Below are 16,059 nucleotides of genomic sequence, written 5' to 3' on the forward strand. Positions count from 1 at the left end.
TTGTTGATCACAAAGTACAAAATAGATGAGGAAAACTAGGATGCCGGGTGTATTCAAAGCGCCGCCATTACTGTCTAGAGTGCATGGAATGGTGCGCTGTGATTGGTTGAGCAGATATATCGCATTCTGCAGAGAAGGGAGACTGGCGTTTGTCGCGGTTTGGAAAGAAAGGGAGATAACATGACAGAATAACTCGGCGGATATTGCATTTTGCGTAAAATTTAAAATGGACTTTTCAATCCCCGACCAGATACAATACTGATTTTGACGGAAACTCAATTTTTTTTAAATGGCGTTTATCGTGTTTTGTAACCAAACTCTTCATTTACTTTTGTTTTTCTTGGTATTCTTTATAATGGTGGTAGCATTAACAGCTACCACTGGTCCTCATGTCATCTCAACAACATGAGGGAGCAACCCCTCCATGTAGAATAATAATAAACTGTGATAATGTGAGAAATGTTGAAGGCGTCTGAATAAATTTTGGTTTGACTGCATCTATTTGATAAATGAAGTTAATGTGTGCATGTTTTTTGTTTCTTTGAACATGGGGATTTTTATGCATATTTATTACTAGTTCATGAAAACAGTGGTTTTTATTAGTAATTATGGTTTGTATATGGTGATTTTGAAAGATTTTCTTTGTCTTTATGCAGGTCTTTGGTCAAATCAGCTATAATGTTCCCACTGATATGTAGTGGATAAGTGTGGTGAGCATTTCATTTTCTCTTACTGCATATTTTTACTTACAAACATGTGCTTTTTGGTAATCACATGGACATTTGTCTTTCAGAGTTTAAGGAGAACTAGTCCTTGGAGGAGAACACCCGGAAACTTCTTTTGGAACTATGGACTGTAATGGAATTCCAGTGGAATCAGAGGAGAGCTTTGCTCATGAGATAGAACAGTTAATTGAGAAGGAGAACTTTTCAAGCATGATGGATTTGCAAGACATTGCTGAATCAGACATAAAAGAATTTGTGTCTGGTTCTCTGCCGCACACATGCTACGAATCATGTTGGCAAGATGTAATGAATTCAGCTGACCTTGAACAGGATAAGCCAGGGGATAAAGAAGAAAATAATGGTAACATTACACCCTGTCTCTTGCCTAACTCAGTAGAGGTTGAGTCCACATTGGAAGCACATTCTGACAAGGCCATATTAGAATCTGCTTTTGAGACAAATGCTAGTCTTGTCGAATATTCCGATATTAGCAGCTGCTCTGACACGGAAGCAAATCTTGATTGCAATTTGAGTTCATCGGGCCTGAGCAACCAGGCTGGTCAGCCTTCAGATGAAGGAGACCTGATTTCAAGTAATACGATGCACTTATCTTCTGCTGAGGTCTGCCATAGTACTGTGGAAGCAGATATGAGTGAAATAAATGAACAGCAGGACACTGGACTTCCAGTGACCGCAGGTGAGCGCAATGAAAGTGTAAATCAAACTGGTAGTGACTGTAGTGAGGGGTTACTTCTTACAAATGCTGAGGTTCCATGTACAGAAATACAAGATGTGGACAATATGAATGGTGCAGTACCTTTGTCAAAAGATGAGCAAATTGAGGAAAGGGAAATGACTTGTGATTTGGAATGTTTTTTGGATCATTGCAAAGAGTTTGTTACCTCTCAGGATGGTTCCACTTGTGCCTCAAATCATGCAAATATTGATACTTCATCGACTTCTAATAGGGATGAAAACATTTGCCCAACCATAGATTCACTAAGTGTTTGCCAATCGGAAAGGACAACCCCAGATCCTGAAAACACATCATCAAACCCTGAACCTGAAAAAACATTTGTGATTTCTGGTGATGGAAAATGTTCACTTGGTGACTACCAATTAGATGTAATGAACCGAAATTCTGAAAACACATCCTCAAAGCCCAACATTCAAGGGAAAATTGAGATATCTGGCCATGGAAAAGATTCTCTTGATGGCTGTCTATTGGAAAGCAACCAACTAGATACTAAAAGCACATCATCAAAACCTGGATTTCAAGAGACAATTGGGGTATCTGGACATGGACAAAATTCTGTTGATAGCTGTCAATTGGAAAGCAACAAACCCGATCCTAAAAGCATCTCTTCAAAACCTGTCCATGGAAATTCTTCTCAGCTAGTAGGACAGAAATGCTTTACATCTGATGATGAACAAGTTGAACGGAGTAGTTTTGGATTCCTTGAGTCTTGTTTTGGTTTAAAAACTACAGCGCAGAACACTGAGGAACTGAAACACCTGGAACATGCACATGCAAACAAAGTCAACGAGTGCAGTCCGTTTAATCACACTGAACCACCAGTTCTTCTGAAAACTGCCTTTGAATCTAATAATAAGATGGATGAGGGAACTGATGCACCAAAAGATCCACCAGTACTCAGTACAGACCAAACATCCAAGACCTCGCTAGATCCTGGACAGCAAAAATGTCTGACTGGCAATGGCACCATTTCAAGCAAAGATTCTTTGTCATATTTCAAGACCCAAAAGGGAAAACTGCAGCCTGTTGTTCTCCTTAAGACAACTGAGAAAAAAACTTGTAATGGAAAAAAATACCATTGCTTTGAGTGCCAAGAGTCGGCACAAAGTGTAGATGAACTAATTGAGCACTACCACTGCATGCATTCTCTCCATAAGTCTCAGTATTGTTCCACTTGTGAAAGTTACTTCACTGGTGGTACATTGGCTGGACAACACTTTTGTGGGAAAGTCGAGCTTAATGACAAGATAAAACCATCCCCCTCGCATACCAAAGGGCTAACTGAGGAGAAAGCAAAGTTCATATGTAGGTACTGTAGGAAGTCCTTTGTTCGACAAGCTTATTATGAAGAACATGAGCTGAAGCACAGAGTTGTCACACATCATAGATGTGACTGTTGTGGATTATACTTTCCTAATGCTCACAAATGTCAAAGACACAAGCGTAAAGCAACATGCACACCTTTGATACTAGACCCTTGTTTACAGACTGCAGATCATTCAGAATCAAGCCATGAAAAGAGCGACATGGCAGACGTGGTTGAAACAGTTGGCTCCAATGTAGAACTTCGTAATTGCTTTGTGAAACTAATGGATGTTTGCAAGACAAGCCGATCACATGAACAAATACATTGTGAAGTATGTGGAAAGACTTTCAGGCTCAGAGCGCAACTGAATGCACACCTTAGATCACACTCGGATGAGAAGCACTTCAAGTGTGACAACTGTGGAAAAGCATTCAAATATACCTGGAATCTTAACAAACATAAAAGAGAGCAGTGTTCTCAAAAGATTGTCCCACATGAAAAATCTTCAGTTCCAGATGGCAAGTTGCCACCAAAGTTTAAATGCCCAATCTGTTTTCACGTTTTCAAGTACTCCTACAATCGTACACGTCATTTGCGTCAACAGTGTCTCAATGAATACATGAAAAAAGGCAAAGGAAAGATTGGTGATAAGTATCGATGCCCTTTGTGTAAAGATATGTTTACTGTGGCCAGCAACCGCAATAGACATATCAAGCAAACCTGCATTAAACTTAAACTCTATACAGCCAAAGGAAAGGTAAAACAAAGAAAAGAGTTAGAGGAACTTAACAATACCAAAAAAAAGGACAAAGAGTCACCATTGACTGTGTCCTCGCAAAAAGCATTGCAGTACAAATGCACTTTTTGTCCAGCGGAGTATTCTAGCAAGTCTGGTTTCTACGGCCATCTAGCAAAGCATAAATTGCTTGGACATGCCAAAAAGGCAATCAAACACAAGCGTGGTAATGCTGTTAATTTGAAAAGTTCAAGCTCTCCTGGGCAAAGACCAACTAGCCAAAAATGTGCTGATGACACAAGACTTCCTTTCTCTTGTCGCTTCTGTGGAAGAGCCTTTGCTTCAACTGACTCATTAAAAAAGCACTTACGACTTCATAAAGGAAACAAACCTTTTCGTTGTTTAGACTGTGGTAAAAATTTTGCCAGGCATGGACACCTAATGGCTCACAAAAATGTGCACAGGAGGAATGTACAGTGTTCAGTCTGCTGGGAAGTTCTGCCGTCTATTGGAGATTTGTTAAAACACAGACAGTCCCATCCAAAAAAAGGCATGCTTAAGTGCCCTGATTGCCCTTTGCAGTTCAAGTTTCCAGTATTTCTGCTTCGACATGTGGCTGTGCATGAGAGAAGGCGCAAACTTAAGGAACTTCTCCCTCCAAAGAACCAAGCTACACCTCAAAAGGTACAAGAAATTTACAAAGAGGAGTTCAAATGTGGTCTCTGTCAAGAAGCCTTCGTTGACTCAAAGGCACTTAGCGAGCATTGTTTAACTCATATGCCTGGACCTTCTGCATCCAAATGTCAGTTCTGCAAACGCCATTTCTCGAGTCGTACTGGGCTTATTCGTCACATTCGCCTTCACACTGGTGAAAAGCCTTTTCCCTGTCCAACTTGTGGCAGGCACTTCCATAGAAAGGAAGTTCTTAAATTGCATCAGGAAAAATGTACAGTGGAGCAACCATCTCCATTACAAACGTCAAGTACCAAACAAATACAGGCAGAACATAGTGTAGACACTGCTTCAAAAAAGACCAGCAAAGTCTATAATTGCTCATACTGCCCACATTCATTTCGTTTTCCAAACAATTTAAAACTCCATGAGAGAGCCCACTTGGCCAAGACAGTTTTCCCTTGTTCAAAGTGTGGGAAGTTTTACAGGAAAAGAAAATTTAAAGATCATGTTGAACTCTGCAATGGAGACCAGATAAAACCTGCTTGCAGAAAATGTGGGAGAGTTTTTACTAGAAAAAACTACAGAAATAGTCACGAAAAGCAGTGCCAGGGCAAGCAGAACAAAACTGAAACCGAAACTGGAAAAGGAACAAATGAGAAGGGCAAATTTAAGCAGCAATGTCCACAATGCTTTAAATGTTTCAGATCTAGCAGTTTCCTCCAGAGACACGTATCTCTTCATTCAAAGGAAACTGCATATACATGCATGCATTGTGGACAGAAATTTGACAGTGAGGATCGATACTTGCAACATGAAGCCTTTTGTGATAGTGTGTTCAAGAAACGTAGATTGGAGAGTTTAAGAGGATCTGAGAAAATTAAATCAATGTTTGTTGAAGAAAAAAATCATAAAGAGGTCCCTGTGGTTCCTGGAGAAAATGGTGAGTCATTTAAGTGCAAATTTTGCACTAAATCATTCTTGAGGGCCAGATACCTAAGGCGCCACATTCTCACTCATACAGAGGTCAAGCCATACCGGTGCAAGACTTGTGAAAGTTGTTTCTCACGCTATGATCATTTAAAACTGCACCAAGCCCGCTGCAGAGGAAAGCGACAACTTGAGGTACGAGTTGAAAAGATGAGTCTCGACAGCTTGAGCACAAGTCCCCAAAGCAAAACCCAGGAAGATGGTGACACATTGCAATGCAAAGTTTGCTCAAAGCAGTTGTCCACCCCAAGTGATCTGAAGCGTCATATGGCCATGCTCCACATTACCGATAAACCTTTTCCCTGCAAAAGATGTGGCAAAACTTACAGTACTAAAAAGACTTTGAGAACGCACAACCTTACAATCAGATGCAAAAAGATTTCAAAGGAAAGCGTGCCATCTGCCAAGAATGATGTTCAAACCCAACCATGCAGAGAAACATCCAAACTTCTGCAACGTATACAGGTACACTACATGAATAAATTTAAATACCAATGTGAGTATTGCCCTCGACGCTTTAAATTATCTGGACAACTGAAGGTGCATGTACGTCTTCATACAGGGGAAAAACCATATGGCTGCGCCAACTGTGGAGAGCATTTCATCAGAACAGACTATTTGAAACGACACTTGGCTAAATGCAGTGGAAAGGGAGAAAAAGAAAAAATTCTTTGTGATAAATGTGGTGACCTGTTTACCCGGGACGCACTGTCTGTACATCAGAAGACGTGTGTCATTAGCTCAAAATCATCCGGATCATCTCAAGAGGTAAATGACAAAGACAAGACCCCCACCGAGATAAAAGGTTTTTCCTGTACTAACTGTAGTGACCGTTTTTTATTGTTCTCTCAGCTCCAGCAGCATTTTTTAGCAAAGCATAGATCTGATCAGCGACAAGAGTCAAATAACGATCAGCAGCAATTGGTATCAAGTCACATGCAAGTCATAAAGCAAGAGCAGGTTGATGAGGGATATGGACAGAACCAAGAAAGCAGCAGTCAGATAAACACAAGGGAACGGCGTGCAAGTACAAACACAGACCTTATCAAGCCTCTTAAATGCCCACAGTGCAACATGCGGTTTTCCAGAAGTGCTGGCCTGGGTATGCACATGCGCATACATAAGGGAGTGTACCCGCTTTCTTGCACAAAATGTCATGTTGGTTTTTGGACCAGAAAGACAATGGAGAAACACAGAAGAAAATGTACAGGTCACACAGTTATCTCGAATAATGGATCTGCGGGAAATTACTTGTGATTTGGAATATTTTTTGGATCACTGCAAAGAGCTTGGTACCTCTCAGGATGGTTCCAATTGTGCCTCAAATCATGCAAATATTGATACTTCATTGGCTTCTAATGGGGATGAAAACATTTGCCCAACCATAGATTCACTAAGTGTTTGCCGATTGGAAAGGACAACCCCAGATGCTGAAAACACATCATCAAAACCTGAACTGACATTTGTGATTTCTGGTGATGGAAAAGGTTCACTTGGTGATCACCAATTAGATGTAATGAACCGAAATCCTGAAAATACATCCTCAACGCCCAACTTTCAAGAAACAGTTAAGATATCTGGCAATGGAAAAGATTCTCTTGATGGCTGTCAATTGGAAAGCAATCAACCAGGTCCTAAAAGCCCATCCTCAAAACCTGACTTTCAAGAGACAATTGGGGTATCTGGACATGGAAAAAAATCTCTTGATGGCTGTCGATTGGAAAGCAATCAACCAGGTCCTAAAAGCACATCCTCAAAACCTGTCCATGGAAATTCTTCTCAACTAGAAGGACAGAAATTCTTTACATCTGATGATGAACAAGTTGAGCGGAGTAGTTTTGGGTTCCTTGAGTCTTGTTTTGGTTTAAGAAGTACAGCGCAGAACACTGAGGAACTGAAACACCCGGAACCTGCACATGTAAAAAAAGTCAATGAGTGCAGTCTGTTTAATCACACTGCCGTTGAATCTAAAAATAAGATGGATGAGGGAACTGATGCACCAAAAGATCCACCAGTACTCGGTACAGACCAAACGTCCAAGACCTTGCTAGATCCTGAACAGCAAAAATGTCTGACTGGCAATGGTACCATTACAAACAAAGATTCTTTATCATATTTAAAGACCCAAAAGAGAAAACTGGAGCCTGTTGTTCTCCTTAAGACAACTGAGAAAAGAACTTGTAATGGAAAAACATACCATTGCTTTGAGTGCCAAGAGTCAACACAAAGTGTAGATGAACTAATTGAGCACTACCACTGCATGCATTCTCTCCATAAGTCTCAGTATTGTTCCACTTGTGAAAGTTACTTCACTGGTGGTACATTGGCTGGACAACACTTCTGTGGAAAAGTCGAACTTAATGACAAGAAAAAATCATCTCCCTTGTATACCAAAGTGCTAACTGAGAAGAAAGCAAAGTTCATATGTAGGTACTGTAGCAAGTCCTTTGTTCGACAAGCTTATTATGAAGAACATGAGCTGAAGCACAGAGTTGTCACACATCATAGATGTGACTGTTGTGGATTATACTTTCCTAATGCTCACAAATGTCAAAGTCACAAGCATAAAGCAACATGCACACCTTTGATACTAGACCCCTTTTTACAGACTGCAGATCATTCAGAATCAATCCCTGAAAAGAGTGACATACCAGACGTGGTTGAAACAGTTGGCTCCAATGTAGAACTTCGTAATTGCTTTGTGAAACTAATGGATGTTTGCAAGACAAGCCGATCACATGAACAAATACATTGTGAAGTATGTGGAAAGACTTTCAGGCTCAGAGCGCAACTGAATGCACACCTTAGATCACACTCGGATGAGAAGCACTTCAAGTGTGACAACTGTGAAAAAGCATTCAAATATACCTGGAATCTTAACAAACATAAAAGAGAGCAGTGTTCTCAAAAGATTGTCCCACATGAAAAATCTTCAGTTCCAGATGGCAAGTTGCCACCAAAGTTTAAATGCCCAATCTGTTTTCACGTTTTCAAGTACTCCTACAATCGTACACGTCATTTGCGTCAACAGTGTCTCAATGAATACATGAAAAAAGGCAAAGGAAAGATTGGTGATAAGTATCGATGCCCTTTGTGTAAAGATATGTTTACTGTGGCCAGCAACCGCAATAGACATATCAAGCAAACCTGCATTAAACTTAAACTCTATACAGCCAAAGGAAAGGTAAAACAAAGAAAAGAGTTAGAGGAACTTAACAATACCAAAAAAAAGGACAAAGAGTCACCATTGACTGTGTCCTCGCAAAAAGCATTGCAGTACAAATGCACTTTTTGTCCAGCGGAGTATTCTAGCAAGTCTGGTTTCTACGGCCATCTAGCAAAGCATAAATTGCTTGGACATGCCAAAAAGGCAATCGAACACAAGCGTGGTAATGCTGTTAATTTGAAAAGTTCAAGCTCTCCTGGGCAAAGACCAACTAGCCAAAAATGTGCTGATGACACAAGACTTCCTTTCTCTTGTCGCTTCTGTGGAAGAGCCTTTGCTTCAACTGACTCATTAAAAAAGCACTTACGACTTCATAAAGGAAACAAACCTTTTCGTTGTTTAGACTGTGGTAAAAATTTTGCCAGGCATGGACACCTAATGGCTCACAAAAATGTGCACAGGAGGAATGTACAGTGTTCAGTCTGCTGGGAAGTTCTGCCGTCTATTGGAGATTTGTTAGAACACAGACAGTCCCATCCAAAAAAAGGCATGCTTAAGTGCCCTGATTGCCCTTTGCAGTTCAAGTTTCCAGTATTTCTGCTTCGACATGTGGCTGTGCATGAGAGAAGGCGCAAACTTAAGGAACTTCTCCCTCCAAAGAACCAAGCTACACCTCAAAAGGTACAAGAAATTTACAAAGAGGAGTTCAAATGTGGTCTCTGCCAAGAAGCCTTCATTGACTCAAAGGCACTTAGTGAGCATTGTTTAACTCATATGCCTGGACCTTCTGCATCCAAATGTCAGTTCTGCAAACGCCATTTCTCGAGTCGTACTGGGCTTATTCGTCACATTCGCCTTCACACTGGTGAAAAGCCTTTTCCATGTCTAACTTGTGGCAGGCACTTCCACAGAAAGGAAGTTCTTAAATTACATCAGGAAAAATGTACAGCGGAGCAACCACCTCCATTACAAACCTCAAATGCTAAACAATTACAGGCAGAACATGGTGTAGACACTTCTTCAAAAAAGACCAACAAAGCCTATAATTGCTCATACTGCCCACATTCCTTTCGTTTTCCAAACAATTTGAAACTCCATGAGAGAGCCCACTTGGCCAAGACAGTTTTCCCTTGCTCAAAGTGTGGGAAGTTTTACAGGAAAAGAAAATTTAAGGATCATGTGGAGCTCTGCAATGGAGACGAGATGAAACCTGCTTGCAGAAAATGTGGGAGAGTTTTTACTAGAAAAAACTACAGAAATAGTCACGAAAAGCAGTGCCAGGGCAAGCAGAACAAAACTGATACTGAAACGGAAACTGGAACAGGAACAAATGAGAAGGGCAAATTTAAGCAGAAATGCCCACAATGCTTTAAATGTTTTAGATCTAGCAGTTTTCTACAGAGACATCTGTCTCTTCATTCAAAGGAAACGGCATATGCATGCATGCATTGTGGACAGAAATTTGACAGTCAGGATCAATACTTGCAACATGAGGCATTTTGTGATGGTGTGTGCAAGGAACATAGATTGGAGAGTTTAAGAGGATCTGAGAAAATTAAATCAATGTTTGCTGAAGTAAAAAATCAGAAAGAGGGCACTGTGGTCCCTGGAGAAAATGGTGAGGCATTGAAGTGCAAATTTTGCACTAAATCTTTTTTGAGGGCCAGATATCTAAGACGCCACATTCTCACTCACACAGAAGTCAAGCCATATCGGTGCAAGACTTGTGAAAGTTGTTTCTCACGCTATGATCATTTAAAACTGCACCAAGCCCGCTGCAGAGGAAAGCGGCAACTTGAGGTACGAGTTGTAAAGATAAGTCTCGACAGCTTGAGCGCAAGTCCCCAAAGCAAAACCCAGGAAGATGGTGACATGTTGCAATGCAAAGTTTGCTCAAAGCGGTTGTCCACCCCGAGTGATCTGAAGCGTCATATGTCCATGCTCCATATCACCGATAAACCTTTTCCCTGCAAAAGATGTGGCAAAACTTACAGTTCTAAAAAGACTTTGATGAGGCACAACCTCACAATCAGATGCAAAAAGATTTCAAGGGAAAGTGTGCCGCCTGCCAAGAATGATGTTCAAATTGAACCATGCAGAGAAACATCCAAACTTCTGCAACGTATACAGGTACACTACATGAATAAATTTAAATACCAATGTGAGTATTGCCCTCGACGCTTTAAATTATCTGGACAACTGAAGGTGCATGTACGTCTTCATACAGGGGAAAAACCATATGGCTGCGCCAACTGTGGAGAGCATTTCATCAGAACAGACTATTTGAAACGACATTTGGCTAAATGCAATGGAAAGGGAGAAAATCAAGAAAAAATTCTTTGTGATAAGTGCGGTGACCTGTTTACCCGGGACGCACTGTCTGTACACCAGAAGATGTGTGTCATTAGCTCAAAATCATCCGGATCATCTCAAGAGGTAAATGACAAAGACAAGACCCCCACCGAGATAAAAGGTTTTTCCTGTACTAACTGTAGTGACCGTTTTTTATTGTTCTCTCAGCTCCAGCAGCATTTTTTAGCAAAGCATAGATCTGATCAGCGACAAGAGTCAAATAACGATCAGCAGCAATTGGTATCAAGTCACATGCAAGTCATAAAGCAAGAGCAGGTTGATGAGGGATATGGACAGAACCAAGAAAGCAGCAGTCAGATAAACACAAGGGAACGGCGTGCAAGTACAAACACAGACCTTATCAAGCCTCTTAAATGCCCACAGTGCAACATGCGGTTTTCCAGAAGTGCTGGCCTGGGTATGCACATGCGCATACATAAGGGAGTGTACCCGCTTTCTTGCACAAAATGTCATGTTGGTTTTTGGACCAGAAAGACAATGGAGAAACACAGAAGAAAATGTACAGGTCACACAGTTATCTCGAATAATGGATCTGCGATGGAAAGTGCAGGTGAATTAAACGACACTGTTCTAGTATTTAACAAGGGTTGTAATACAACAGGAACTGGAGTACTGCAGACTAAATTCTCATGTAAAGATCAAGACCAGGAAAATGATGCAGAGAAAGAAGATGTCTCTATTCACAAGTATCAGTGTTCTGAGTGTGATCAGAGTTTCACCGATGGACTGAGACTCATAAGTCATTTGGAGGAGCATGGCCGTGAGGATCAAGAGCGCAGATCAGATATCCACAGATGCCATGTGTGCAATAAAATCTTTGCTCAAGCTGGTATATTACAAAAGCATGTGAAAATGCAACATCAGGAAAAAATTGATAATACTTGTGAAATTTGTTTCAAGAGTTTTCGTTTTCCATCTGACCTGGACATTCATAGATCTCGTCATGACCCTAGTCGTCCCTTTGCCTGTAACAGTTGTAAGATGCGGTTTTGGACCGCTAAAGCTCTGACCATTCACCACAGGATGGTTCATTTGCACGCACGCCCACCCAACTCAAAAGAATCTAGTGCGAAAGTAAGAACGGAGCAGCCTGAAGTATATAGGTGTGAACCATGTGACAAAACCTATATGTTAAAAAAGTCATTCATGAAGCACTGCAGAATAAAACACAAAGAGGATTTGATCAAATCCCTCTCTGATAATGAATTGAAAAAATCTTCTGGCAGTGCAAGTCAGGAATCAGATGAGGAAGACTCCAGAAATTTTGAAGATGAAGATGACAGCGACAATGACTCCGATTCAGCACCGTACTTTCCTTGCCATGTTTGTGGTAAAACATTCTTAACATCAGAAAGTCTTGAGGATCATCAAAGATGTCATCTTGGTGAAAAACCCTTCGAGTGTGAAGAATGTGGGAAGTGCTTTTTTCAGCTTGCGAACTTGCAACAACATCAGCGGTGCCACAAGTCGGAGTTTCAGTGTCAAATGTGTGGTAAAGGGTTTGTCTCGCTCTTCTCCCTGCGCAAACACAAGCAGACACATATCAGAAAGCGTCCTCACCGCTGTACCAAGTGTCACCTGAGCTTTACACGCTCAACGGAACTAGCTGAGCACATGGTTACCCACCGTGATGAAAACTTTCCATGTGACCTTTGTGATGAAACCTTTTCCTGCAAAACAAGTCGGGCAGAACATCGCAAGATGCACACAGAGCAAGAAGAGGAGCTTCCACCACTGATTCCCCCCAAACCGCCTCAAACAATGCAAGTGACTCCTGCCATCTCAAGTAACGTTGAGCAGTACAAGTATCGCTGTGGAATTTGTCAAGTAAGATTTCCAGACCCAGAGCAACTCTCAGAACATGGCTGCAATCCAGCAAAAGAGCGCCCATACTCATGTCCTGAATGTAACAAGCATTTTTTACATGGTTTCCACCTAAAAAAGCATCAGCTCAGCCATCAGCTGTCGGGTCCACGTTCTTATCAGTGTAATCATTGCAGCATGAGCTTCACCCACCACCACCTTTTTCGCACTCATTTACGAAGCCATGGGAATGAAAAGGCTTCCAAGGACACTAACTTTCCTACCAGTGAAAAGATGGTCCGTGTAGAAACTGTAAAGCGTGACAAAATTTACCAGTGCCCCATATGTCCAGAGAGTTTTTACCAAGCCTTGGACCTCGCAAATCACCTCTCTGTTCATTCTCACATGTGCAGTGTTTGTAATATGACTTTTCCCACTAAGAAAGACCTTGATGAACATGAACAATGCCATTTGTCTGCTGCTACTCAGTATGAATGCACGGAATGTGGAGACAGCTTTCTTGGAAGTGATGCCTTCCGCAAACACCACTGTAGTAATAGAAATGTGACCTTTTCAGAAAAGCACCGTTCAGCGCCATCTGTCTCTTCCTCCAAGAAGCAGAGTTCAGGCACTCGTTTTCAAGCGGGTGATGAAGAAGAGGAGGTTGATGTTGGAGAAGACTTCATTATTTGTCCTATCTGTAAAAGACGGTTCTCCTCCAATAGCAGAAATAGCAGTCACCATAAAAAGCATCATGAGGATCCGCGTCCTTTCAAGTGCTTGGTTTGTAAAAAAGACAAAAAAGACTAACGTTACCTTACGCAGCACCAGCAGATACACAGTGAACGGCCATACAAGTGTGATGTGTGCTCGGAATCCTTTAAAACCGAACCGGCTCTTGTATCTCACCGTAAAATGCATGACGCAAAAAGGCAACACCAGTGCCCAATATGCAGCAGAACCTACCTTACAGCAAAAGATCTTGCAAAACATAAAAGGAAACATGCTGAACATCAAAACCTGAGTGAGGACAACAGAGAGTACCGGTGCGATATGTGCTATAAATCCTTCACCATGTTTGCTCATTTGCAAAAGCATCTAGAAACCCATGTAGGACAAGTGGTCTATGAATGCACAGAGTGTGACAAAGCCTTTGCTTTTCTAAATCTTTTGGAGGAGCATCAGATGACTCATGGTGCTGCTTCTACAGAATCTCTTCAGTCTCAGTCACCAACCCATTTTCTCTATCAAAGCTCAGTAAATGAATGAAGGTGGAATTACTGATGACTCAGTTTCCTGCAATGCAGGTTATTCAAAATCATTCAATTTTCTGAACGTTATTTGTTAAGATAAACTGTACATTGTTGTTTTTACATTGGCCTAACTGCTTTTATCCACTTTGAAATATGATATTGGTGTTTTACCCTAGTTCAGAATTGGTCTGTTAATGTTCATACAATCTGCTCTGTTCTACAGTTCTGTGAACTGCTCACTAATTTTTCTTTGTACAGTAATCAGACTGATGTAAATTAAATTTACGTAATCTAGATTATGTATGAAACTATAGGCATATGTGCATGAATGCGGTTGTTGGAGATGTTGATGTTCCACAGTACAGTTCACAAGGATGTATAGTAAATCCTGCGTCATTCCTCCATTTTTGACCTTGCTTTAAATATCCTTATGAAAGTTAGAGGAAATCTGTAGATTAATGTTAATGTTTCATAGTAATGCCCAGCCATGTTAATTATTTTTTTCTTTCTTTGTAAATATTTAAGGTCAGGTTAAGGGGTTATTACACAGTAGTTATATATGATGTGAATGCCTTTGAGTTAATGTTATTACATAATCCAGATTTACCTTTTTCTTGAGGAGTCTAACTTGAATGGCTTTCCTCAAAAAAAGTAAACTTCAGGCTTGATAATTCTGTATCCATTCTGTATGTGTTTTAATCTACATATCACCTCTCTGTTCATTCTCACATGTGCAGTGTTTGTAATATGACTTTTCCCACTAAGAAAGACCTTGATGAACATGAACAATGCCATTTGTCTGCTGCTACTCAGTATGAATGCACGGAATGTGGAGACAGCTTTCTTGGAAGTGATGCCTTCCGCAAACACCACTGTAGTAATAGAAATTTGACCTTTTCAGAAAAGCGCCGTTCAGAGCCATCTGGCTCTTCCTCCAAGAAGCAGAGTTCAGGGACTCATTTTCAAGCAGGTGATGAAGAAGAGGAGGTTGATGTTGGAGAAGACTTTATTATTTGTCCTATCTGTAAAAGACGGTTCTCCTCAAATAGCAGTTTAATGGAGCACCATAAAAAGCATCATGAGGATCCGCGTCCTTTCAAGTGCTTGGTTTGTAAAAAAGACTTTACGAAGAAACGCTACCTTACGCAGCACCAGCAGATACACAGTGAACGGCCATACAAGTGTGATGTGTGCTCGGAATCCTTTAAAACCGAACCGGCTCTTGTATCTCACCGTAAAATGCATGACGCAAAAAGGCAACACCAGTGCCCAATATGCAGCAGAACCTACCTTACAGCAAAAGATCTTGCAAAACATAAAAGGAAACATGCTGAACATCAAAACCTGAGTGAGGACAACAGAGAGTACCGGTGCGATATGTGCTATAAATCCTTCACCATGTTTGCTCATTTGCAAAAGCATCTAGAAACCCATGTAGGACAAGTGGTCTATGAATGCACAGAGTGTGACAAAGCCTTTGCTTTTCTAAATCTTTTGGAGGAGCATCAGATGACTCATGGTGCTGCTTCTACAGAATCTCTTCAGTCTCAGTCACCAACCCATTTTCTCTATCAAAGCTCAGTAAATGAATGAAGGTCGAATTACTGATAACTCCGTTTCCTGCAATGCAGGTTATTCAAAATCATTCCGTTTTTTTGAACGTTATTTGTTAAGATAAGATCAACTGTACATACAATTCATTGTTGTTTTTACATGGGCCTAACTGCTTTTATCCACGTTGAAATATGATATTGGTGTTTTACCCAAGTTCTGAATTGGTCCGTTAATGTTCATACAATTTGCTCTGTTCTACAGTTCTGTGAACTGCTCACTTAATTTTTGTTTGTACAGTACTCCGACTTGTGAAAATTAAATTTATGTAATCTAGATGATGTATGGAACTATAGGCATATGTGCATGAAAGTCATTGGAGATGTTAATGTTCCACAGTACAGTTCACAAGGATGTATAGTTTAGTATGTATAGTAAATCCTGCGTCATTTTTCCATTGAAGTAATTTTTGACCTTGCTAAATTTACTAGCCATATAATGCATTTTTAAATATCATTATGAAGGTTAGAGGAAATCGGTAGATTAATGTTAATGTGTCATAGTAATGCCAAGCCATGTTCTTTTTTTTGTCTGTTTGTAAACATTTAAGGTCAAGTTAAAGGGTCATTACACAGTAGTTATATATGATGTGAATGCCTTTTAGTTCATGTATTTTATGTTTATTGAGAATAGTCTAACTTCAATGGCTTGCCTCAAACAAAAAAAA

At 40.6% G+C, this 16,059-nt stretch overlaps 1 protein-coding gene across 2 annotated transcripts in view; it reads left to right on the forward strand.

Moving 5' to 3' along the window:
• Positions 1-16,059, forward strand: part of LOC107723434 (zinc finger protein Xfin-like) — a 48,097-nt gene extending 32,038 nt beyond the window's left edge. The window contains exons 3-6 of one of the 2 annotated variants that reach the window (XM_016532043.1): positions 657-710; positions 794-2,339; positions 7,165-13,249; positions 14,827-16,059. In XM_016532043.1, the coding sequence (XP_016387529.1) occupies positions 849-2,339; positions 7,165-13,249; positions 14,827-15,374 (8,124 nt within the window). In that variant the 5' untranslated portion in view covers positions 657-710; positions 794-848 and the 3' untranslated portion in view covers positions 15,375-16,059. Of the gene's footprint in view, positions 1-656; positions 711-793; positions 2,340-6,435; positions 13,250-14,826 lie in introns of those variants that run through there. The other variant, XM_016532044.1, reaches the window with a different exon arrangement.

Source organism: Sinocyclocheilus rhinocerous, unplaced genomic scaffold (assembly GCF_001515625.1).
Source record: "Sinocyclocheilus rhinocerous isolate Xijiao unplaced genomic scaffold, SAMN03320098_v1.1 scaffold241, whole genome shotgun sequence".
In the NCBI taxonomy this organism is placed as follows: domain Eukaryota; kingdom Metazoa; phylum Chordata; class Actinopteri; order Cypriniformes; family Cyprinidae; genus Sinocyclocheilus; species Sinocyclocheilus rhinocerous.